Here is a 26,408-nt window from a genome sequence, read left to right as displayed (position 1 = left end):
CTGCCATTAACAACTAACATAAACTGACAACTAATTACTTTGGCCCAACACTGGCACTTATATGTGAAAGTAACAATTCATGGTATTTGCAATGTTGTAACAATTAATAGTGTAGGTAATTTCCAATGGAGAAAACTTAAACAAAATTATCTGTGTCTACATACATACTTCACAAATGTGGTTTTGTAAAATATACAGTATTCAAAATTTTAATTTTGCATGATGAATATTTTTAACAATAAATGTCATGACTTGTAAGTTTTCATTTAAAATAAGTTAACACTCCACTTGCTCATAATAGTGGAAACTCCAATGCTAAATTTTCATTATTTTATACAAAATACAGTGTTCCATCCTTTACTGGAAATTAGTAACTAAAACTGGTGTAGATTATGAAAACCAGTGAATTCATCATTTAATAAGTTTGTATGGAATTACTATCTTTTAAATCTAACCATGTAGAGGAGGTCTTGAGTCACAGAAAGGGACAATGACAAGACTACCATACATTTTAGCTTTAAGCCAAAAGGCCTTCTTCTGAAGTACAAAACACATACACATTCACAATTCACACACACATGACCAATGTATCTGGCCACGTTGGCTAGATGCAGTCCATCCACAGATTGAGACTGGCCACAGTAGCCAGAGACAATGGTCATGTATGTGTTAGTTGTGCTTGTGTGAATTGTTTGTGTTTTCTACTTCTGAAGAAAGCCTTTTGGCTGAAAGCTACAATGTGTAGCAGTCTTTTTGTTGTGCCTGTCTGTGACTCAGCGTTTCCATATAGCCATCAGCAATCTGTCCTTTCTGTAATATTGTTGTTATTCCATCCTGGACTTGTTGTTTGATTCTGCTTATTCTTTTAAGTCTGATCATTACTCTTCATGACATTGTACAATGACTGGTATACAATGAAAACCAGTCCATGGTCTTACATGTCTTTTTACATAGTGAACTTTCTAATGTATTGAGAGGTATATTAAAATAATGTACTGTGTGTTACATTTAGTGACTCTCAGTCTGTTGTGTTACGTAAATATCACAAAATCAAATTGATCTTTTATCTTATTTGTTGGTTCTTTTGTGAGCAGGTTCTGTATTTCTTTTATTTGCTGTTTTGTGCATTGAAGTCTCTGTTGAATTCCTGGACACTTCTGACCTAAGGCATTTTGCACCAAAGAACAACACCAAAATTTTGATGTGACACAATGGGACTTAAGCTATAGTTTCTTCTGATAATTCACAGAAATTCTCTACTCTTATTGGGTCTTTTTGTTTGTAAATATTTAAAGGTATTGTAAATTCTATAATTTCCTGATTCAAAGTGGTTTTCATTGAAACATCTTGTTTCTTGTACTATTACAATTTGGATGTTGAGTTCATCTAATGTATTTGCTAGTTGCATCAATTTTGCCAGTCTTGAGAAGGCTATTCGCCCCAGAGATTGTACACTAATGATTTCCATGCCTCAATAGCCATCCATTTAAAATGGGCATGATTTCATCTAATACTCTTCCATCTCATTATAAAAAGCCTAATAGTTTGTAAAGCTAAATAATTTAGTTTGTGTATAAAATATTTTTCCATCTTACTCAACTTGATCTATAGGTGTTCAGTGGCATGCACCTAAATACTGCAAATGTATTAATTGAGGGCAAGTATGGGCATTATATTGAATTAAATGTTGGTTAGAGCAGCATCATACTCTAATAGACACTGGAGACAGTAAGTTCTTATCTTTAAATGGCACACCCAGCAAGATGCGGAAGCACCTAAGGTTTAATCTTGAATTTGAAATAGAGACCAATATGATTCACAGCCACAGAGCAATATCAAAGTTGAAAAATCTTGTTACATGCCAAAAGAACTTCAAATGATGATCACCAAACACACACACACACACACACACACACACACACACACACACACACACACACACACTGTACTAAGTTTATCAAAACAATAAATGTCCATAACTGACAGAATTCTCTAAAGTGAATGCTGAAAGTCAAGATTACTACATAAAGATGCTGACTTCTGATCTAAGGAGAAAAAAGGGTACAGAGATGGTATAGTCTAACAGTTCAGCCTCATTCCATGTTTTTTCTGCACACCCTCTAGTGACCCACTGTATCATGTCAGAGACATATAATCAAATTACATTACAGTTTAAAAATTGCGAAGTGTACTGTGTTTTGTATGAAAATTGTCCGTAGAGAATGACCACGCCACCTTTTGCCATTCTCAAAACAATTAAAAGGTGTTAGGAGCAACAAGTAACTATCAGTTTCTGAGCAGTCAAGCATGACATAATGTAGTAACCAAGTAATACATCAAATTGATTCAAGTAACATAAATATGGCTTTATTCACAAACCTCTGAAAAATAGCAGAAATAAGGCTCTCATATTTACACACTTAACAAGACAAGAGAATGATACAGTAGGTGTAACATGTGATACACAGAACAATTGACGTGAGTTGTACAGACTAAAAGAACACAGTGAGTGTGAGTCAGCACTGCTTCTTTCACATATAGGTGCGAGTCACTGGCAGAAGGTATGGTGGAGACCATGCCATGTGCACACTTCTTACATGCAGCCTCTAGTGGCTGGCCTGTGTTGATACAGTTGGTGGTTGATTTAAGTACACACATGCAGTGACACTACACTCAGGGTACTCACACTCACATGCACTAGTAGCAGGGTACAGCATGCCTTTCCTCTGAGAGAAAACATCCTTCAGATTTGGAGTGGCAGCAGCTGGTGGCGACAGCAGGAGCAGGGCGATGTGCCGGGCAAGCACCAGAGCATAGGGCCAGAATGTGCACAGAAACCAGCATGCCTGAGGGTGGTAGGCCCATGCATCACCCAACAACAGCACTGGAGGGGAAGGTGCCCTCACCATCTTTGCTTCCTCATCTGCAGACGAGATGGGGCTGGACCAACTGGCACCAATGGTTGAGGTGATGATGGTGAGGGGGCCGTGGAGGCAGCCTGAGGGAACTGCAAGCTGTGGCAGTGGACCCGAGGCCAGAGATGGACCAGTTCCAGGCTCTGGGAAGTTGCAACCCCAAGGCACCACACATGGAGAAGGCAGCCACTGGGACAGAGGCATCTCCACAGCAGTTGCCAAGCAACTCAAAGCAAAGGGTGGCGGTGCGGGCTGCAGTAACTGGGGCCACACCCATGAAATGGTAGCTTCTGGCAGTGAGCAGAGCTGCAGCTTATCAAAGTGATGTGCCACCAACCCGTTGGCCATGCAGACATCACAAAGATGGCGTCTCCAGTGGTGGACTACAGTGGCCAGAATCCACATGGACCAGTGACCAAATTCTTGTGCCCACACCAGGGGTCCCTGTATGAAGCATGCGTCACTGCTGGCTATGAAGGAACTAAGCTGGGCTCTGCTCCCCCATATGCATGAAGCAATAAGACCTTATAAAATTGAGAAGAGCATCATCTGGTGAAGAATCCACAACAAGCCTTTTCATTTGGGACTTAAACGCACTCACCAGTCATTCCACCTCACCATTCTATTGAGGGTGGAATAGTGAAGCTGCGACAGGAACAAAACAACCGAAAGATGTGAGAAACAAAGGGGGCACATTATCAGAAACTAAGGTACCAGGCAATCTCTTAAAAGAAAAAGCTCTCAAAAGTGTATGAATTGTGATCCCAGCCAACATTGATGCATACTGGAGACTGTAAAGGAACTGGGAAAGTGCATCCACAACTGAGAGCCAATAGGAGTTCAAGAAAGAAACTGCAAAGTCTACATGAATGTGTTCCAGTATCTGTCATGGAGTGGGCCAGGGGGACAGAGACACCCTGGGAGCTGCCTGTTGTTGGGCACGTTGCTCACAAGCCATGACAAAACAGACAATTTTGCCATCAATATCTGGCCAAAAAACATGTCTCCTGGCTAACAATTTAGTGTGTGAAACTTCTCAGTGGCCTTAGTGGAGAACATGTAGAACCTCACGCAGTAACAATGTGGGAATGATTACTCTGGGAGAGAGGTCTTCCGTGGACAACAGAAAACACCATCAAAAATGGAGGCGCAATACCACAAGGAAAAATAGTTGCTTAGGAGGCTAAAGCCTGACCAGGTGTTTTATCTGGCCAGCCCTACTGAACAAAGTGAACCACCTGGCAGAAAACTAGGTCTGCTGCAACTGCAGTGGCTACATGCAAGCTTGTAATTGGGAAACCCTCGACTGCATTCTGTGTTTCAGTATCAAGATGGAAGCAAAGCAATTCTTCACAATCAAAGTCAGGATCAGGACCCACAGGAAGGTAGAACAAGGCATCTGCATTATCAGGTTTAGATGTAAAACTTCCTGACAGATTAAAACTGTGTGCTGGACTGAGACTCGAACTCAGGACCTTTACTTTCACGGGCAAGTGTTCTACCATCTGAACTACCCAAGCATGACTCACGACCCACCCTCACAGCCTTAATTCCACCAGTACCTTGTCTCCTACCATCCAAACTTCATGGAAGCTCTCCTGCGAACCTTGCAGAACTAGCACTCCTGGAAGAAAGGATATTGCAGAGACATGGCTTAGCCACAGCCTGGGAGATGTTTCCAGAATGAAATTTTCACTCTGCAGTGGAGTGTGCGCTGATATGAAATTTCCTGGCAGAGAGCTTCTGTGAAGTTTGGAAGGTAGGAGACGAGGTATTGGTGGAATTAAGGCTGTGAGGGTAGGTCGTGAGTTGTGCTTGGGTAACTCAGATGGCAGAGCACTTACCCACAAAACACAAAGATCCTGAGTTTGAGTCTCAGTCCAGCACACAGTTTTAATCTGCCAGGAAGATTCATATCATTGCACACTCCACTGTAGAGTGAAAATTTCATTCTAGAAACATCCCCCAGGCTGTGGCTAAGCCATGTCTCCACAGTATCGTTTCTTCCAGGAGTGCTAGTTCTGCAAGGTTCGCAGGAGAGCTTCTGTGAGGTTTGGAAGGTAAGAGACACGGTACTGGTGGAATTAAGGCTGTGACGGCAGGCCATGAGTTGTGCTTGGGTAGCTCAGATGGTAGAGCACCTTCCTGCGAAAAGCAAAGGTCCCGAGTTTCAGTATTGGTCTAGTACACAGTTTTAATCTGCCAGGAAGTTTCATATCAGCACACAATGCAGATCAAAAATTTCATTCAGGTTTAGATGTAGGTCAAAAATAGATTTTGTAACTGTAGTGTGACAAGAACAGTGTCCAATGCTATAGGTTGTATGCAGCCTTGTGAGGCAAGAAAGGGTGAGAATTAAACAAGGAAACCAAGGGCTTATGGCCTGTAATAAAGCAAAACTTGGAGCCACACAAAAAAATGTAAAATTTATGGCAAGAGCCTCTTTCTCCACCTGAGAGTACTGTTGCTGAGCTGGAGTGAGAGATTTGTAGGTGAAAGCAATGGGTCATTTGGAGCCGTCAGCATATTGGTGTGCTAGGACCATGCCGAGTTCGTATTGTGAGGCATCACTCATCAAAACTATGTGCTGGTCCAGAGAGAATGTAGCGAAATAGGCTGCCAAGAGTAGTTTGGGTTTCAACATTCAAAAAACACTTTTGCAGTCCAGGATCCAGCAAAAATTTACATTCTTGTGTAACAGTGCATGCAGCATGTGGACAAATGTGGCTGCCCCCTTCATTAATTTGTGGTACTACACTATCTTCCCTAGGAAGACCTGAAGTTCCTTTGTGGACGACGGCAAGGTGTAGATGGAACAGGAGAGTTGTGATCTGGCAGAGGGGGGGACCACATCCTGCACGACCTTGAACCTTGAACCCCAAGTAAACAACAGAAGGTTGAAAAAATTGAGATTTCACAAAGTTGCACTGTAAGCCTGAGGACTGAAAGACAGAAAACAAGCTGTGCAAATTTTTCAAGTGATCCGCCATGAAGGAGTCCATGACATCAATATCATCCAGATAATTAATGCAACCTAGGACAAGCATAGTCAACTGCTCTAAAAATCATTGGAAAATATCAGGGGTTGTAGCCACATGAAAAGGAAGGTGCAGATAAGCATGGTTTAGTAGTGCTAGTTTCGCGGTACTTGTTTCTAAAATTGTACCAACATGTTGTTAGCATTTCACTTAATGCAATTCCAGCAAATAAAATTAAGTGAAAACTGATTTTCATTTGTCAAAAACATGTTTTCTTTATCATAACTGATAGTTGGGCTTCTATGACTATGTTTTGTACACTTTGCATTTGATACCATTTTATTCTGTTTATTCACAGTTCCAACAATATATCGCTTCATTCTGAAAGTTAGACGTTGACAAAAAGGAAGGTAATGAAAAAATAGAATGAAAGAAAGAGAATATCAACCACAACCTCCAATGTCTGAAAGATATAAACAAAGAAAAACAGCTAAACTTAACAACTGTTTTAACAAAAATCTGATCTCATGGACAGTGGCACAAAATGTGGAGGGAATCAATGATGATTCTTGTACTGAAATTTGGGAAAGATCGTACTAGCCCAAATAATTACTGGAGTGTTGCCATCACTGGTGAGAAGGGAAGATTAGTAGAAGATCAACAGCTCTTTAATGTGTGTTTTGCACATTCCAGGAATGGATAGGCTACTGAAGAATGAGAGCATATAAATGTTCAGGACTGGGGTGTTCAAGCCTTTTAAATGTGGGGTCTATTGAGTATAAAGTGTTGTTTTTTAGCTTTATTTCAGAAATTTATTATTTCAGGAAGCTTCATATTGCATGAAATATTACTATTTTGTAACTTTGTCTTAAATTTGTAATGTATTTTATAAGTTGTAGTCTTTATAATGTTTTATGACAATTTATATCAATAAACAGCAGCAATATTGTGCAATTCACAGCCTGACAAGAATTTGTATTTTGCTAGCAAAAAAGAACCTGGTGTATTACATGAAGTCCACATGTTTTCTGTGCTGCATTAATTGAAATTTTATGGACATCTTTTCTCTATCATTACCTCTTCTCGTCTTGTATATTTCCTTTCCATCTCTAGTATCTCCAGTACTACTCTTTTCTTTCTTTCATATGTATTCAGTTTCTGAATTATGAATGTTTTCTTTCACAAGCTCTTAAAATACCTGTTTATTTATTAATATTGCTGTTTCTTTTATCATTTTCAACATTTTGGTGAGTGTGTTTTAATTATCTTGATTAACATATTGAGGTTAGCTTGAATTAATACTTTCCAATTAAGACTATAAAATGTAATTACTGGTAGTTATGTACAAATGAAATCAGATAATTTTAAATGTTTATCTGCTCAGAGATAATGACTTGCACAAAACCTCAACAATTGATGTCTTTCCCTTTTTCAGGATGAACATGGCCAGAGCATGCTCCATTTTGCTGCAGCAAGAGCACATGGGCGTAATGGATTATTCCAGCTCCTGCAGGAGACTGGTTTGAATGCTGGCTATAGGGATGAATTGTATCGCACAGCACGAGATGTTGCAATCCAGGCTAATATTCCTGACAATATTCATGACATTGATAAGTGGGTCCTTCATCTTGCTGCAAATGGTACTACTGAACATTATTATATCTTCCTATAAAGTAAACTGCATCAGCAAGCAACTATCACTACACTACTACACATTACTTTTACTTATAAAGAGTAAAATTAATACAATAAAATAAGTATGAAATCTGAAAGAAGCTATTAGATTCTCAGTTATATTTAATAGCTATTGTTTCTTCTCTAGTACCTACTCAGTTACTAATATAATTACATTGTTATCAATGTCTATGTTCCACCAAACCTATCATACATAAGAACCTTAAGGGACATGTAACAAGTCAAGGCATTCATTGACAAACACCATCAGTAGTCAAATCATTGCCTTTTTCATGTCAAATCATTGCCTTTTCCATGTCCTAGGAATTTTTTGTTCTTAGTTTGCCAGAGCTATCATTCTCCACAGGGCAGAATTGCGGGATTTAAAAGAAACTGGGGCAAGCGAAATGAGTATTACAGGACTGTTGCTGTTCATGACCTAATGGATAAGATGAGAAGCTCCGCGAAGCTGTTAATAAAATGTGTTTTTGAAAGAAGGAAAGTTGTGTTGCCAGAAAATTGTAGCAAAATGTACAGATACCTCCCAAAAATAGATGGCTGATGCAGGGAATGGCAATTCACACTTAAAATTAACAGATGTAATGTATTCCATTGTTATCCAACCAAACAATCAGTGATCAATTCCTGAAACAATAAAAGCCATAAAACATCCTGCTGAGGACCCAGTATTGTGGGCTACAGTGCAGTCGCCTTGTCCAGGGATACAGACAAAGACCACAATGGCATCAAAGGTGGAGAGAAAGGACTTCATTACAGTGGAGCTGGCAGATATGGCAACCTTCAAAAGGGAAGATTTGCGTCTGAAGTCTAGAAATACAACCAGTCTAAGGAAATAGCATCCCTACAAAAAATCTTCTAGTCCTCCAGGTTGGGAGTTGAGGTAATGCGTGTGCAGCCCATCACTTTTAGAAAACCACAAAATGCACAATTTCTCAACAACTCAGAAATGTACTGTTAAAAATGTAAACAAAAACTGGCAAAGAAATGTGTTCTATGATTAGAAATGTGGAATATTCCAGGAATATCATCTAAAAGAGAAGTATTTCAAGAATTAGATTGGTATGACATGCACATAAAAACTCTCACAGAGACTAAGAATAAGGAAAACAAACAGGGGAAAGATATTGGTATATGCATACCTAAAGTGGTATACCAAAAGAAGAACAAGACCAAGGAGGAGTATCCCTAGTAGTTAAAAAGAAGTACAAAAATGTATAAAATCCAGGGACCAAACCAGTCACAGACGTTTGCAAGTGGATATCAATATAAGACATCATTTTTATGGTAACCATAGCAGCACTTCTCTCAATGCAGGATGCTGCAGCTGCTGAGGAGGAAAATTTCTATTTTAATATGACAACAACTTTGGAAAATGTTGGAAAAGAGGTGTTCATAACTGGTGACCTAAATGGCAGAAAAGGTTCCAAAACAAATGTCCCTCACAATTTGATACAGTGGTGAATCTATATTCAATAATAATTGCAAAAGATTAATTCATTTATATGTCAACAACAGAAACTAAAAGTTTCTAATGGATGGATTTCAAGCAAAGATATCCACAAATATAAATGGACACAACCAGCATGTAACGTACAATCAACTATATTGTCATCAGACGGAGTACTGAACTGAAAGTGTCAGATGTAAGTCCCTTGAATTGGTTTTTTTTGTAAAGAAATTGTCCCTTCACTGAATTAGAAAACATCATAAATTATGGGATACAAGAAATTACAGGAGAAAAAGACACTATTCTTGATGCCATAGATAGCAAAATATTGACTTGGTATGGCCACCTCCAACAAATGTCTGAGAATCTATGGCCAAAAAGAATACATGAATGGACGCCAGCTATGTGAAGAAAGCATTGTAGACCACCTAGAAGATGGATGCAAGATGTTAAAGACGCAATGCATTCCAGGGGCCTTCAGGAAGAACACTGGACAAATAGGAAACCGTGAAAGTTGAGAAGTAGAAGACAACAGCCATCATAAAAAAAGCTGTGTATGTGATGTGATTTACAGTGGAATGACAACAAAAAACAAGTTCAAGGAAAAAAGAAGTTACACTGAGAGGCAGTGGAAGTCTTCTAAGAAAACTTCACTAAAAAAGCGGTTTTCACCAGACTGGATTAATAAAGGAGATAGAGAAGAAAACACACACACACACACACACACACACACACACACACACACACACACACACGCACATACACAGACAGTTTATGAAATGACCATACCGGGAAATCAAACAAATTGAAGCCAATATGAAGCCCTGGGGCAGAAAATATTGAAGGCATCTTGAAAATATAGATATGGATGCAGATGTCTATCATTTTTACAGAACATTTATACAGTCTTGACAAACAATTTAAATATTTGTAAGGTCTACATCATACCAGTTAGCTGAGGATTACTCTATTTAGCTACAATGTATCTGACTGGGTTTAGTTCATAAAAGAATCAAAAGAAGCTAAATTTATATGATTTGGATCATTTCTTCTATTTCCCATACATAGCATTTGTTATAACTTCAAGTTGAACAAATATATTTCAAGGAAGACGCAATACAGGAAAGTCACAGATCAAGTAAACAGAGTAAGACGTGTGTACACTTTAACTGCCAATTCATAACTGAGTCTGAGTCTAGCGCCCGCTGGCTGGCTGGCCGCTTATGTGGCGCTGCTGCTGCATGGCTGGCAGACAGCGCCACATGTAGAGGACACGTGTAACTGTGCAGCGGCACTTTGAAAGATTGGCGAGTCACAACACTTTTCCTCCCTTTGAAGTTTTTGCACAGGTCTTGATGGAGGTGGCCTGTGGATTGCTAACGTCCATAGGTGTTGTTTGACTGGCCGTAAAGTCTTGAGGAGGAGGCTTCCCGTATAGACGGAAAGTGTCCCCGATGATAACGGGTCAAGATGACAGGAGACATGGGGGTCAAATCTGCTGGGGCCCCGTGCACCAATCTGCCCATTGCGGCAAGTCCGATTGTTATAACAGGAGACATGGGCACATCTGGTGGCATCAGTTCTTCTGATGGCACCAATATGATGGTGAGAGGACTGCGTTGTGAGTAATGAGAGACTCCAGTATCCCGAGCATCAGGTAGAGCTGAAGGTGGTGTAGCGGCATCAGGAACAGGCGTTGCTGGCACACGAGGCCAAAGCTGGTCCAAATGACGCACTGCAACACCCGTGTCCATCTGGATTTCATACAGGCATTGGCCACGGTCTTGTAAGATGCGGCCAGGACTCCATTTTGGCCGCCTGCCACATCCCCATACCCATAAAAGGTCGTCGGCGGTGAACTGGCCAAGCGAAGGCACCTGCGGCCGTGAGGTGAAAGGCCTCAGAAGATGAAGTAGCGTGCAGGGCTGTCAGCGATGTAAGAGCTCAGCGAGGCTGTGGTCGCCCATGCGGGTGGAACAGTAAGAAGCCAGAAATTGGAGAAGCGCATCATCAGCAGCAGAAGAAGTCAGGAGTTTCCTCATCTGAGCCTTAAATGTGCAGACCAGTCGTTCAGCCTCACCGTTTGACTGTGGATGGAATGGAGGGGCCGTGACATGCATAATGCCGTGACAGGCACAAAAATCCGCAAAATCAGAAGAGTCAAATTGCGGACCATTATCAGTAACAAGAGTAGAAGGAAGGCCTTCCAAAGAGAAAATGCAAGCTAGAGCATTGGTGGTTGCCGCGTTGGTAGGTGACATGCAACGGACAATGAAAGGAAAGTTAGAGTAGGCGTCAATAACGAGAAGCCAATAAGTACCTAAAAAAGGTCCCGCAAAGTCAGCATGAATACGCTCCCCAGGCTTCTCAGGCGAAGGCCACACTGACAAAGATGACTTCGGGGTGGCAGCCTGTGACGCACAAGGGCCACAGGCAGCGACCATGTGTGCGATTTCAGAGTTGATGCTGGGCCAGTACACATGACAGTGCACCAGAGATTTTGTGCGAGAGACACCCCAGTGCCCTCGGTGAAGGAGGCACAAGACTGAAGCATGCAAAGACGCAGGTACCACGACACGTCGCGAAGCATTTTCGGTGGAAAGGAGGATAACACCATCCCTAGCCGTGAGGCGGTAACACAAAGTGTAGTAGTTCTGCAACGGATCAGAAGTCTTAGCGGATGGACAATCTGGCCAACCCTTATGAATACAGCGTAAAACCCGGGAGAGGGTAGGGTCAGAACCCCTAGCAGCCGCCAGCCGGTCCCCAGTGATGGGCAACCTGTCCACAGCCCACTGCTCGGCAACATCCAGGTGGAAACACAAAAGTTCGTCCCTATCGAATGCCAGATCAGGACCTATGGGAAGGCAAGACAGTGCATCGGCATTTGCATGTTGAGCCGTCAGCCAGAAACGAATCTCATAACTGAAATGAGACAAGTAAAGAGCGCAACGCTGGAGGCGGTGTGGAGCCTTGTCAGGAAGTGACATTGATGGATGAAACAAGGAAACAAGTGGTTTGTGATCCATAACAAGATGAAATTTGGATCCATAGAGAAAAACACCAAACGTATGAAGAGCATAAATAATGGCCAAAGCTACTTTTTCAATTTGAGAATACTTTTGTTGGGCATCCGTGAGCATTTTGGAGGCATAAGCAATGGGTTGTTCAGAACCATCAGTAAAACGGTGCGCAAGGACTGCACCGACCCCGTATGGAGCGTATTGAGAGGCGTCCATGGCAAGAACAAGATGTTGGTCAGGTCAATAAGTAGCCAGGCATGGCACCTGTTTCAGCATAGTCTTCAATTTCTGGAAAGCCCCATTACATGATGCGGACCAGTGAAAAGGCACGTTTTTATGCAACAGGTGATGCAACGGCTGAGCCACCAAAGCAGCAGATGGTAAAAAGTTGCGATAGTATGCTATTTTCCCCAAGAAGGCTTGCAGTTCCTTAACAAATGTAGGGCGAGGAAGGGCATCAATCACAGTGACAGTTTGCTGGAGCAGACGAATACCATCTCGAGAGAGTTGAAACCCCAAGTATGTGATAGATGCCTGAGAAAATTTTGATTTCTGAAGATTACACTTAAGACCAGCAGTCTGTAAGACATGAAAAAGTGTGCGGAGATTTTGAAGATGTCCATCAGTGGTGGAGCCAGTGACAACAATGTCGTCCTGGTAGTTTATACACCCAGGGACAGTGAGCAATAATTGTTCCAAGAAACGCTGTAAGAGAGGAGGGGGTGCTGGCAACCCCGAATTGCAATTGTTGCTATTGATAGAGGCCGAAAGGCGTGTTAAGGACAAGAAACTGCCAGGAAGCAGTGTCAAGAGGAAGTTGATGATAAGCTGCTGACAGGTCAAATTTAGAAAAATACTGGCCTCCAGCAAGTTTAGTGAACAATTCTTCAGGTCGAGGCATTGGGTAAGTGTCAATAAGGCATTGAGCATTTACAGTGGCTTTGAAATCACCACAGAGACGAATATCACCATTTGGCTTAGCAACGACAATGACAGGAGAGGACCACTCACTGGAAGTGACAGGAAGCAAGACCCCTGAAGCAGTGAGACGATCCAGCTCCCGTTTGACCTGATCAGGAAGGGCCACAGGAATGGGTGAGACCGACAAAACTTAGGCTGAGCAGTGGGTTTGAGCCTGATATGAGCTTCAAAGTCGTTTGCACAGACTAACCCAGGAGGAAAAAGGGATGTTGTTGACAAGGGATCCAATTAACCATAAGGAATGGCATCAGAGACAATATTGACAGAGTCATGTATGGAGAACCCAAAAAAGCGAAAGGCTTCGAATCCAAAAAGATTCTCCGTGTTACTATGGTCGACCACAAATATGGAAACAGTGCGAACGACAGATTTGTAAGATACCTCAGCATCAAATTGTCCCAAGAGAGAAATGTTCTGTTTATTTTAAGTCTGTAATTGCCTAGTGACAGGTGACGGGATTGGAGAACCCATCTGAAGATACGTCTAAGAATTAATGATAGTGGCAGCAGAACCAGTATCCACCTGTATGCGAACATCTCGACCAAGTATTTGGACAGTGAGGAATAACTTCCCTGAAAGGAAAGAGGTACAATTGACAGACAACACAGAATCAGAATCAGCGTCATGTTCATGAACATCATGTATACGGTCGGTTTTGCAAACAGATGACACATGACCCTTTTTTTTGCATTTGCGACACACGGCCCAACATTGTGTACAATCTTCTCGTGAATGTTTCGTAAAACACCGCGGACATGAAGGAAGTTGCCATGGGTTTTGCTGCAGTTTCTTAGAGGTTTTGTTTACGGTTAGGCCGAGGCTGCGCTTGGAAGCATACTGCGGCAACGTCGGCCGGCGGGGACACGCCACACACTTCGTCAACTTCGCACAGAGGTTGTATTTCCCCAACGTCACCCCACCCCTCTATTTGTGCTCCAGCGGTGCGAGAAATTTCAAATGACTGAGCGATGGATAGGACTTCATCTAGAGTCGGATTTTCCAACTGAAGGGCATGTTGCCTAACTTCTTTGTCGGGCGCCGATCAGATAATAGCATCCCGTACCATGGAATCGGCGTAGGATTCTTTGTGAACTTCAGTAACAAATTGACACTTTCTACTGACGCCGTGAAGTTCGGCAGCCCAAGTGTGATAGGATTGATTCATTGTTTTTGACAAGGATAAAAGGCAACACGAGAGGCCACCACATGCGTTTGCTTTTGAAAATAGACGGACAGAAGTGAGCACATTTCAGCAAAGGACAAAGACGCAGGATCTTTCAAAGGAGCCAATTGCGACAACAACCAATACATTTGAGGTGAAATCCATGAAAGGAACAGAGACTTACATGTCTGTTCGTCCGTGACATGAAATGCCAAGAAGTGCTGTCGAAGACGTTTTTCATTATCAGACCAGTCTTCCACTGTCTTGCCGTAAGGAGGAAAAGGAGGTAGAGACAACGATGAGAGATGCCCTGCATTTGATGCCGTGACAAAATCACGAATCACATTTGTGAGAAGCGTTTGCTGTTCTATGAGACCTTGCAATAGTTGCTCTAAAGCAGTCATGGAAACATGTAGGTCAACGATGTAAAAGAAAAATCACTACCTCGTCGCCAATTGTTATAACTTCAAGTTGAACAAATATATTTCAAGGAAGCCGCAATACATGAAAGTCACAGATCAAGTAAACAGAGTAAGATGTGTGTACACTTTAACAGTCAATTCATAACTCAGTCCGAGTCTAGCGGCCGCTGGCTGGCTGGCCGCTTATGTGGCGCTGCTGCTGCATAGCTGGCAGACAGTGCCGCATGTAGAGGACGTGCGTAACTGCACGGTGGCACTTTAGAAGATCAGTGAGTCACAACAGCATTATGTGATACTTGTGTCTCTCTTTCCTGGAAGTAAAATTTCAGCTCAAGGAGAATCACACTCAAGATCCCCATTGTGAAAAAAAAAGCAATGGTTTCAAATCCATTTTCCACTGTTCTGTGGAAATGCACTATGTAAAATAGAAAACTGGGCATTTTAATGTAGCACTAACAAGGAAGTCATGTAAATGCCTAATTATTTCATGATGTAATAATGTGTGCCTGGTTACTTGCAAGACATTAAGAAAATTTTCTGATATTTCCCGTAAATTCAGAAACGTAGTTCTTAATTTAGTCATCAGGCAACACAAATATTACTAGCATGTATAAAAACAATTTGTGGTAGATAAGACAATGATAATGAAAATTTTGGGATGTAAACAACATACAAAAATGAGAGCTGACAATCACTTACCTACAGCGAGGAACTGTGTGTGAAGCATAGAGCCACAAGGTGAGAAAGATAGTGGGGAAAGAGTAGAGGCATGTTACAAGAAATTGGTAGTAAGATGTGAAGGGCAATGCATACAGTGGGAGAAACAAAGACACAACTTTAAATGGCAGTGGAAATAACCATTCAGTAACAGAATTAACAACAAAACTGTGCAAAAGAGAAAAAGAATGGAACATAGCCAGCAAAATATTGGATAGGGGGCGGAACTGAAACATTACACACGGGTAAAGAATTAAGTCAATGGAGTGTAAAGGACTTGATGAAAGTTTAGGCCAGTTCTTCACTCATACAGTTCAGAGTAGCTGGTTCTGGTGCATGATGGGGCTGGGAGGCTTCATATTGTAAGGTAAACACAAATATCGGATGAGACCAATCATGTCTCAGTCTTGTTTCTCTGTTCATAGTGAGAAGACTGTAGTCTCTTGATGAAGTTGAGAATTTAATGCCACAAAGATACCATCTGGATCCTGTTTCTCAGGGAATAATACTTGGCTACCTGCAACCACATCACTCTCAGACCAAAGTCTCAGTATCCTTGAATGTGCCATGAAGTGTCATTTTGAGGCTTCGGTGATGGTTTTGAGACACAGGAGATGTTTTTTGTAGGTCACTACAAAGTTGACAAGGAATCACCATCCTACAGCAGGATAAATATCTGGCCATGACTGCCCAGCAAAGTAGGGGTATACCTGCAAGACAATTGGAACTTGCAACTGCCTCAGGAGTTGCTGTTTCCTGACAAATTGTGCATCACAGGCTCTGAACAGTAGGGTTGCTTTTGCCAGATGTCCAGCCAAGTGTATCCCCTCACTCCAGCACAGAGATGGCCTGTGTGTTATGTAGTTGGTAATGAATGAATGGAGGAATGGGCTTTTCATAAATGAATCTCACTTTAACGTAAAAGAATCCCACTTTAATTTGCAAAATGACTGTCATTGTACAGTATTCTGGAGGGAGAGAACCTGGCAGCTGATACAACCCCAGGAACATCATGGAAAAAGACTGGTTTGGTGGTGATGGCATCATGGAGTTGGGGGGTCGGGGGGAATGTATCGTGTTGAATGGTTGTACGGAACTGCGTATTTTCATTGGTGATTGGAGCGATACAGTAAATACTCAGAGTTGCAGAGAAGAGGTATTCTTACTACATGTTTGCCTTTTCAGAAATGCAGTTATTCCAGACTTCTCCTTTATGGATGATAACAACTGCATGCATTGAGCTGCTCTGGTGAACAAATTTCTAGAGTGTGAAGATATCCGTCACATGGATTGGCTACATCTGAATCCTCTAAAACATGCCTGGGATGCATTAGGGAGGTCCCCCTCCACAAGGGACACTTCCAGACCTCCACACCACACTTGTTGAGGAATGGGATTGACTGCCAAGAGAGCTCTTGAACAACTTGGTAGAGATCATGCAACTTTAATGTGGAGCATACACAACTGTTAGGGGAAACCATATCCCTTATTAACAGGTGAACAGTTTCTTTTTTGTGGAAGAGATGTTCCAGTTGTGTTATTTTCCTACAAATACGTATCTTAGCTATCATAACATTTCTAACAATATATTTCAGGCACTGTTACATGCTAAATGTCTTGTGATTTGACTATAGCTCATTCATTACCCTTTCTGGCATCCTGATAAGGCAATATGTCCTCTTTCTTGTAATTACACATAATTTTTGGATGCTAGTGTACTTATAGTGCTGTGTAGCACTCACACTGATGTATCAAAAATTATGGGATAGCAAATGCACATATACACATGGTGGTAGTATTGTGAACACAAGGTATAAAAGGGCAGTGCATTATCAGAGTTGTCATTTGTTCTCAGGTGGTTCATGTGAAAATGTTTCCAATGTGATTATGGTCACACAACAGGAATTAACAGATTTTAAATGCAGATTGATAGTTACAGCTGGACACATGGGACATCCCATTGCGGAAATTGTTAGCAAATTCAATATTCTGAGGTCCACAGTGTCAAGAGTGTGCCAGGGACACCACATTTCAGGCATTATCTCTCAGTATGGGCAACAGATTGGTTGACAGCTTTCACTTAACAACAGAGAGCAGCGGCACTTGCACTGAGTTTTCAGTGTTAACAGACAAGCAACACTGCTTGAAATAACCACAGAACTCAATATGAGATACATCACAAATGTACCTGTTACAACAATGCAATGAAATTTGGCGTTAATGGGATATAGCAGTAGATGACTGATGCGAGTGCCTTTGCTAACAGTATGACATTGCCTGCAGCACCCATCCTGGGCTAGTGACCATATGACCTGGTCAGATGTGTCCTTATTTCAGTTGGTAAGAGCTGATAGGGTTTGTAATGGTGTTGGCTGTATTTACATCGAATGGCCTGGGTCCTCTGGTCCAAATGAACTGATCATTGACTGGAAATGGTAATGTTTATGTATTTTGAGAATATTTCCAGCCATTAAAGGATTTCATATCCCCAAACAACAACGTCGTGTCAACAGGGTATGTTTGAGGAACACTCTGGACAAGTCAAATGAATGATTTGGCCACCAGGATAACACATCATGAATCCCATCAAACATTTATGGGACACAATCAAGAGGTCAGTTCATGCACAACATCCTGCACCAGCAATGCTTCCACAATTATGGGTGGTGTAGAGACAATATGGCTCAATGTTTCTGCAGGGGACTTCCAATGACTTGTTGAGTCCATGCCATGTCAAATTGCTGCAGTACATTGAGCAAAAGGAGGTATCCCATGACTTTTGTCACGTCAGTGTATAGTATAGCTAGTAGAAAATGGGGTGCTTTCACACATGGCTGTAACTTTGATTGGAATGGAAATCCTGCAGCCAGTTGATGAAGAGAGTTCTTGAGTGCCACCGCAAGGTAGGTCATCCATTTAGGTCATCCACTGTGAAGTAACGCATGAGCAGAAAGCAAGAGTGACTGATGGATAGACTCACATCTTAGGTGGACAAAAGGATTTCACACTAAGGGCTGCAGGTATGATGTATGGTATTGGGTACAATATCCCTCATCTCAGGTTGTGGTGGGAGATTCTCAAAGCCACAGCAAAGTGTGATTTGCGTTATCAAGATGTTGATAGTAGAGGGTGATGAAGACACAAGACTATGGACTATCTTTGCAGGATACTGTCTGTTAATCTGGAAGATTAGTTCATATAAATCACTGAAATATTTTTACCAAATAGATAAAAAATGTGGTTGATAGTAGCAATGAACAGGATTGAGCTTTGAGATTATACTTATTTAGGGTTCCAATTGTTGTTCTCTATATTGTAGTAAAAGCCCTTAAAAATCTGTCCATGTTTCTAAATAATGTGGATATCTTCATAATTTATAAAACCAACAGAAGTATGTCTTATTAGTGTCTTCTTCTACAAACTTTCTTAACATCTCAGTCCTGAGACTGATTTTTTCTGTTAGTGTTACAAGGTAGCATGTGTCCAGTTACATAAGTATCCATACACGTAGTACGAAGATAATTCTTTTCCTTCAACAAGTAGTCATATTAATATATATGGGATGGAGTGTTAGCCATAAGGTATACAGGAGACCTTCCATGAAGTTTGGTAAGTTGGACAGTATTGCTCAAGAAAATGAAGCTGGGGTGAGGGTTGGCCATGAGTAGTGCCTGGATAGCTCAGTCGGTAAGATCATTACACACAAAATGCTAGGTTCAAAGCTCAACTCTCAAATAACGCTGCAATTTGCTAGAACATTTCAAACTACTGCATCCTTTGATGCAGAGCATAAGATTCTATATATATTTTCATCTTTATACTTTAAATCAGATTTTTCTGTTCGCAGAACATTTTTTGTAATATATATGATCAAAAAAGAGAATGTAATAGCATGTGCTTGAGACTGAATACACAATAATAATTCTCAGTATGTTCAATAAAGAAAATTCAGTATAGTTGCTCACACTGATTAGTGAATTACCAACTTGTTCCACATCTATGAATTTGTTGCTGTGTGTGTGTCCAGTAACATTTTCAATCTAGTGGGGTGTGGCTGTCAAATGGTCATCAGGTAAGGAATATGGAAGAGGGTTGTACCTTGAGGTGGCATGTACCCTGATCCATTCTCACAGCTCTAGTCTTTGCTCTCTAACTTCAGTCTTTTTCACGCCAATGGTATGAGTAAGACATCTTAGTTACAGAAACAATTATTTAAATTTCCTTGACATGTATCATTGCTTTTTTTTCTTCTAAAAGTAACTTTTTCTGTTCTTAATTCAATGTTACTCCAGCTACAGATGCACAAATAAAATTAATCTTAAATGGTTAATATTTACAATAGACATTTATCATACGGTAATAACCAAGCTGCCAGTTTATTATTTTAGGTGATGTTAACCATTTATTGAAGTGGGAGGAAAATTATACCTTGGGCCAAGTGGTGATATTACACCACGATCATGGCCCAAGTACTTTGTAATAGACATTTATAGTACGGTAATAGAGATTAACATAGACTTCAAACAATAAAAGTAATTTGTTGCTTTTAAATATTTATTAGCATGAATTTTAGGCCAGTTTGTTAACAAAAAATTACTTTCATGTGTGTGAATTTGTGTACTGTGTATCAAAAACTGTTTGATCTGTTATGAGAAAAGAAGATGTCATTATAACAGAGAGAAAATATCTCTCCAGACTAGTAATAAATGGTAAAGCTGTTGCAGATCCCAGTATAACATATGAATCCTTCCATGATATCTTCATGTATATTGGTGACTGGTCACCATCAAGTACAAATCCTTTTATGCAGAGAGAAATTGCTCAGCTTTTAAGTTTTCCCATGTTCCAAGCTCTGATGTTCTGAAAATCATAATGTTCCTAAAAAATTTAAACTCATTAGGTTTGGATGAGGTTCCCACTACAAGCACTAAGTTAGTCTGTCATAGTATTTCATATCCACTCTCCCTCATAAGCAACCACTCTTTTGATGAGGAATGTTTTCCAGATTGATTAAAATACACTAAAGTTTAGGTCTGACAAGCTCTTAGAAAGAGAAAACAAGATGAAATGGGGAGATGTAGACCTATCTCATTGTTTCTCAATAATATTTGAGAGAGTTGCATATGATCAGTTGGGCCCAGATTGCACTGACCTAAAACACATCAAAATATGCAAGCACTTATGACCTAAATCTTATACAAATATAACCTTAAAAATAAAATATGAGTTTATATAAGTTCATTTAAAAACATTCTTGTTGATTGGTTTTGATACCATGTAACACAAAATTCACTTCTGAACAAAATGTGAGTGTATTAATTACTTTTTGTAGTGTTTGAAACTACCTAGGACTATTTTTGAAATGTTTACATGTGCCTAAAAAAAAAAAAGACATGAAACTAATGAAACCTATCCAAACAATAAAACCAAGTATTTTACTCCTGCACACCATTTGTTTAAAGTCATACAGATTAGTTAATACAACCTGCCAGTCTATTTTCTGCAGTGTTGCATGGGATCAAAACATGCATTTTCAGGTTTTCCATTTTCAAAGATCTACAGTTGTTCTTGAGGATAGTTTTATACCTGGAAAAGTTCCTCTCCACATCACAGAATGTCACAGGAGCATATTTGAAGACAGAAAGGTCACTACAGGCCAGCATTGGTTCATTGTGTTCAAATGTTGTGGCATTCCCAGAAAGACTCACTAATTTTGCACATTGTATAATATCCAAGATTTCACTGTAGAAAACTTTCCAATTTGTTGCTCCCTTTGTCAGCCACATGACTATGAGCTTGTAGGTAGTGGGCATGGTAATTATGATGATAAATAATCACTGACACTCCTGTCACTTACTATGAATACTTTTATTCTCGTAGTCTATACATATTGCTTGTAGCATAGAGCATGTACTACAGAGAACTGATCTGGCAAAGATACAGTTGTTCTTACTATGGTAGGGCAGAGATATTATTGGGGGTGGGGGATAGAGCCAGTGGTTCTATGTCCTCACAAGCTCATCCCAACTCAATCTGCAGATGTTGCACAACATCCAGGGTGTCACACTGTTGAGCACCAGTAGCTTTCAGTCATATGATGGCTTCTGCATCTCTATGTAATGCATGTACAAGGCAACTGACATACACCAACTGGGTAGATAATCTGAAGCCCCTTGGCTACCTAAGCCATCTATCACTAGCACCAAACCGCTGTCTCTGTTCAAGCCACCTGGCCACAATAGTTCCATAGAGTTAACAAAGAAATTATCAATTGTTAAGTTGTTTACTCTTTTGAGAGCTTCACACATTAGGAGGAACATTTACCTAGGCCTGTCAACTTTTAGAACACCAGCCACTTTGTTGAGCACCTCCTCATGGCACACATAGATTCACCTGAAACTGGGTGTGTTCTAGAGGAGGGGATTAGTGTTTAACATCCCATTGACAACGAGGTCATTAGCGATGAGCACAAGCTCAGATTTGGAAAGGATGGAGAAGGAAAGTGGCTAGACCCTTTGAAGGGACCATCCTGGCATTTGCAATTAGGGGAACCACAGACAACCTAAATCAGGATGACCAAACATGGGTGTGAGCCATCTTCCTGCCGAATGCTTGTCCACTGTGCTAATTACTGCATTAACCCACTCAGTGGGTGTGTTGTATACTTCTCCAAGACTTGCCCGGAGCATGGATTCTTCAGTTTCTCCAATGAGATGTTGCAAAACATCATAATCTCATAAAAGTCCTTGAAGAATGGTTGTGCAGTTGAAGATGGACCTGACTTCTCAAATAACAGTATCTGTCTGGTATCATCTTCAGGCCTTCTCTTCACACAGTTACTGTGTTTGGTGGTATTACAGTGTTTTTCCACACAAAGTGCTTTTCTGCACTAACTTTAACTTCACATTTGTTACAAAAGTAATATTTCCCCATCAATACTCAAGATCTTCTTACCAAAGAATGAACAAAATCTTGCAACTTCATACTACTAGAGCACTTTACTTTCAGAATATTGAACCAAGCTGAGTTTCTATTCAAACTGAACAGTGTGGCCATGTGTGCAATGTTTATTATGTTGCAAGCTGCCTTTGTTGGCTTTGAGACCATTATTTTTATTTTTCTGACCCCATGCAGCAACGTCTTATCAAACCAACTAGTATGTTACACTGCTTGCCACCTATAGTTCCAATAAATAAAGCTTTGTAGTAATGGTTGTGCTTATTTGTGACAATACCACCAAAACACCATCATGTGTGCAACATTTTCATGTTTTTCTTCCTGTGGCCTTCAAGTTACAACAAAAATATGCATTTTTGAGAAAAGTTGGCCATAATATGACCTATTATAACCAAAGTTGGTTGAGACATGACCTTTACTAAAAAAAATATCTAAATATGGCTTCATATGCACAGTAAAAATACATTTTCCTATGCTACATTACCTGGATAATGACGTAAAATTCACCCTGAATTTCAGGGGAAAAAATGAGTTGTCATTACAATCCCAGTCCTAGTGATCAGTTAGAAAATTATAATTCATCCCACGGCATTACTATATGCTAACAATACTGTATCATTAAAGACTGCAGCACAACCCACGCAATAAATAAAGTGGTCACAAAAGTAAACAGATTCCTAATAATAGAATATATGTGTTCGGTGCCTTTTATGACCTCATCAAAGGTTTTGATGCTATAAATCATACCCAGCTTCTCAACAAACTATTGTTTTCAAGGTAGTTCTCTTAGTTGGATGCCATTTTATTTAGCAAGCATTAAAAAGCGCACTTGTTTAAGTCAATGGCAAAAAATTCCTGTCTGGCTGGAAACACACACAATTAGGCATTCCACAAAGTTCAGTATTAGGGCCCTTAGTATTATGATATTACATTGGTGATATGCCAAGCCAGATTCATTCTGATGGCATCCTCTATGCAGATGACTCAACAGCAATAGTGTGCTGTAAAACTGATGAAACTTTACTCTGCCACACTGAGCAGGCTCTTGGGTATTACAGACTTGGGTCAAAAATAATAACTTGAAACCAAACTATGCAAAAATGGAAACTGTTTGTATCACCATAAAACTATGTACACAATGTGTAAGTGAAATATACTACTGAATATAGACAAAAAACTGAACATCGCTAATTGCCAAATTTCCTGGTGTAATATTACTACAAAAAAAAGTTTTGTGAGATAATCACGTGGACAGCATATTGAGTCAGCTGAACAGTCCCACTTATGTTTTATATAAAATCACTGAGTTTACTGTAGAAAAACTGTATATCATTCATATTTTTCTTCTGTTCATTAGATGCGGTATAATTATCTGAGAAAACTAATCTACTCAAAGCTTTTAGACTACAGAAAAAGGTCATCAGAGCTATGGTGGGAGCTTAAACAAAACAGCATTCCACACCATTGACCATAAAGTTAAATCTGATGTCGACTCCAAGTCTGTATGTACATGAGACTCTCATTTCCCCAAAGAGAAACCTACAATTTTTTGAGAGCAACTGTTTGTGCCTCAGCATGAGACTAGAAACAGGGCAGGTGGTACATAGCTACAGACTAAAACTATATGAAGAAACTCCTCATTATATGGGCATGAAATTTGTAAATAAAACCTGTAAGAGTTAAGTGTGACCCAAATCTAAAAATTACTGAAACTCCCAACAAATAAGTGTTACTGTAGTGTAGATGAGCTTGTTAATAATAAACAACTAAAACAGTATCTCGATAAAGAAGTAACACCATATGTTTTATTACCCTAGAATTAACAAGTAACCTGTGCCCTATATTTCACTGTATGAGGCATGTTGTGTGATAATAAATATTTGATTAGATTTGGTGCTAAGGTATACATAATATTTTGTAACAGAATCCTTTACCATGACATTAACTTCAGTTGAGAATTGTAGAGAATTATGATCTTCACATACAAAACAAAATTTCTTATCTAATGGGTCATCTGGAGGAGACCTTCCTAGCCTTCTAAAACATCAAACTCCTAATCTGGTTCAGGTTCGTTAATGATATATTCATGATCTGGTCTCTGGGCCAAGACACTCCATGTTCGTTCCCAGCATGCCGCCTTACTAAATGTCGATCTCCTCCTCTCTGATGGCTCCATCTGCATCTCTGTCCACATTAAACCCACCAACCACCAACAGTACCTGCATTTTGAAAGCTGTCATCCCTTTCATACCAAAAAATCCCTCCTATACAACCTGGCTACCCGGGGACAGCGGATCTGCAGTGACAAAAACTCCCTTGCTTGGTATGTTGAGGGTCTCACCAAGGCCTTCACAGACAGGCACTATCCCCCAGACCTAGTCTGCAAACAGATCTTCTGTGCCATTTGCCTTCACACCCCCAATCCACCCATCACTCCCAAGAACCAGCACAAAGGAGTGTCCCCTTCATCATCCAGTACCTTCCCGGACTGGAACAACTGAACGACAGGCTTTGAGTACCTATCATCATGCCCTGAAATGAGAGACATCCTACCTGAGATACCCCCCCCCCCCCCTCAAAGTGGTGGTCCATCGCCCACCCAACCTCCACAATATCCTAGTCCATCCCTATGCCACTTCCAATCCCAACACTTTGCCACAAGTATCATATCCCTGTGAAAGACCCAGGTCCAAAACCTGGCAAATCCATTCACTCAGCACATCCAATTCCAGGTCTGTCACAGGTTAAGCCTACCCCTTCAGGGATCAGGCCATCTGTGAAAGCAGCTTTGTCATTTACCACTCTGTTGGAATCATTTCACAGCTTTTTATATTGGTATGACTACCAACCAGCTGTCCACCAGCATGAACGGACACTGTCAGACTGTGGCCATGAGCAAAGTAGACCACCCTGTGGCACAACATGCAGCTGAACACTAAACACTTGATTTCAATGTCTGCTTCACTACCCAAGCCATCTGGATCCTTCTCTCCACCGCCAGCTTTTCTGAACTGTACAGATGGGAGTTATCCTTACAACACGTTCTCCACTCCCATAACTAGCCAGGCCTCAACCTACAGTAACTACTGCCCCCACAGCCTCCACCCAACATTTTTTGCCCCCTCTGTCCTATCATCTCCTCCCCATTCTCATCTCCAGCTCTGTTTATTTGTTGCCCTCTGCCTATGCATCCATCCATCTTTCCCCTCTCCACTCCCTTTTTGATTTTTTTCCCCATCTCCCTGCCCCAGAACCTCCCGATGCAGCATCTGTTGGCGTTCTAGTCCCTGAACACTCCATCAGACATTGTTCGTCTCTCTTTTCCCACCCAAACACTGCTGTCCCTTCCTCTTCCCTGCCCCCTTCAGATTGCTGCTTGCATGCCATGTGATAGCTGCATTCCAGCCCGACGTGCTGGAGTTGGTGGTCATGTATGCATGAGGGATGCTTGCTTGTGTGTATGAATGGTGTGTGTCACTCTTTTACTGATGAAGGCTGTGACCGAGAGTTGTATGTATGTGTCTTTTAATTGTGCCTTCTTTATGGTAAGTAGCAATCCGCCTTTTCCTACATTGCTGAAGTTCCTCTCTGGAGTTTCTATTGTTTTAAAATTTCTTATCTACATTTGAAATAGACAGTTATTACTTACAATTAGTTTTCTTATCTCAGTGTCTCTATGGAAGCAGATAAATTATTTATTATAAAATAACACACTGATTGTAAAAACCAAGGCTGGATATGGGAAATGCCTTACTTAGTATATTCCATGTTTCTATTTGTAATGTTTTTTCTCTTCTTCCAGTCGAGTAGAGTTTCATTGTTATTTTGTGAGTTGGGGTGAGAAGTAATTATGCTGCTTCCAAATTCTTATTCCAGGAGAAAGGGAGAAGCTTATGGAACTTCTGCTAGAGGGTTATGATCATATACTTGATGTCGAAAATGATGATGGACTATCAATAATTGAGGTAGTAGCAGAAAGTGAACAGCCTGAGACATTACAATTTTTGCAGTCTATATCTGACTTTGAGGTTTGTATTTATTAATAAAGGCAATTAATAACTAAATGTTATGGGTAAATCGAAACATAACAAAAAAGTTTGCACTTGTAGAA

General features: G+C 40.6%; 1 protein-coding gene across 1 annotated transcript in view; it reads left to right on the top strand.

The window, feature by feature from the left end:
• The first annotated feature begins 2,934 nt into the window (after window positions 1–2,934).
• The window catches only part of LOC126474659 (uncharacterized), a 42,025-nt gene continuing 18,551 nt past the window's right edge, over window positions 2,935–26,408 (top strand). The window contains exons 1-3 of the mRNA XM_050102138.1: window positions 2,935–3,198; window positions 7,329–7,533; window positions 26,174–26,325. Coding sequence (XP_049958095.1) covers window positions 2,935–3,198; window positions 7,329–7,533; window positions 26,174–26,325 — 621 coding nt within the window. The remainder of the gene's footprint in view (window positions 3,199–7,328; window positions 7,534–26,173; window positions 26,326–26,408) is intronic.

The sequence above is a fragment of the Schistocerca serialis genome, chromosome 4 (genome assembly GCF_023864345.2).
Source record: "Schistocerca serialis cubense isolate TAMUIC-IGC-003099 chromosome 4, iqSchSeri2.2, whole genome shotgun sequence".
Taxonomy (NCBI): domain Eukaryota; kingdom Metazoa; phylum Arthropoda; class Insecta; order Orthoptera; family Acrididae; genus Schistocerca; species Schistocerca serialis.
This window is presented reverse-complemented; position numbering and strand designations above follow the sequence as displayed.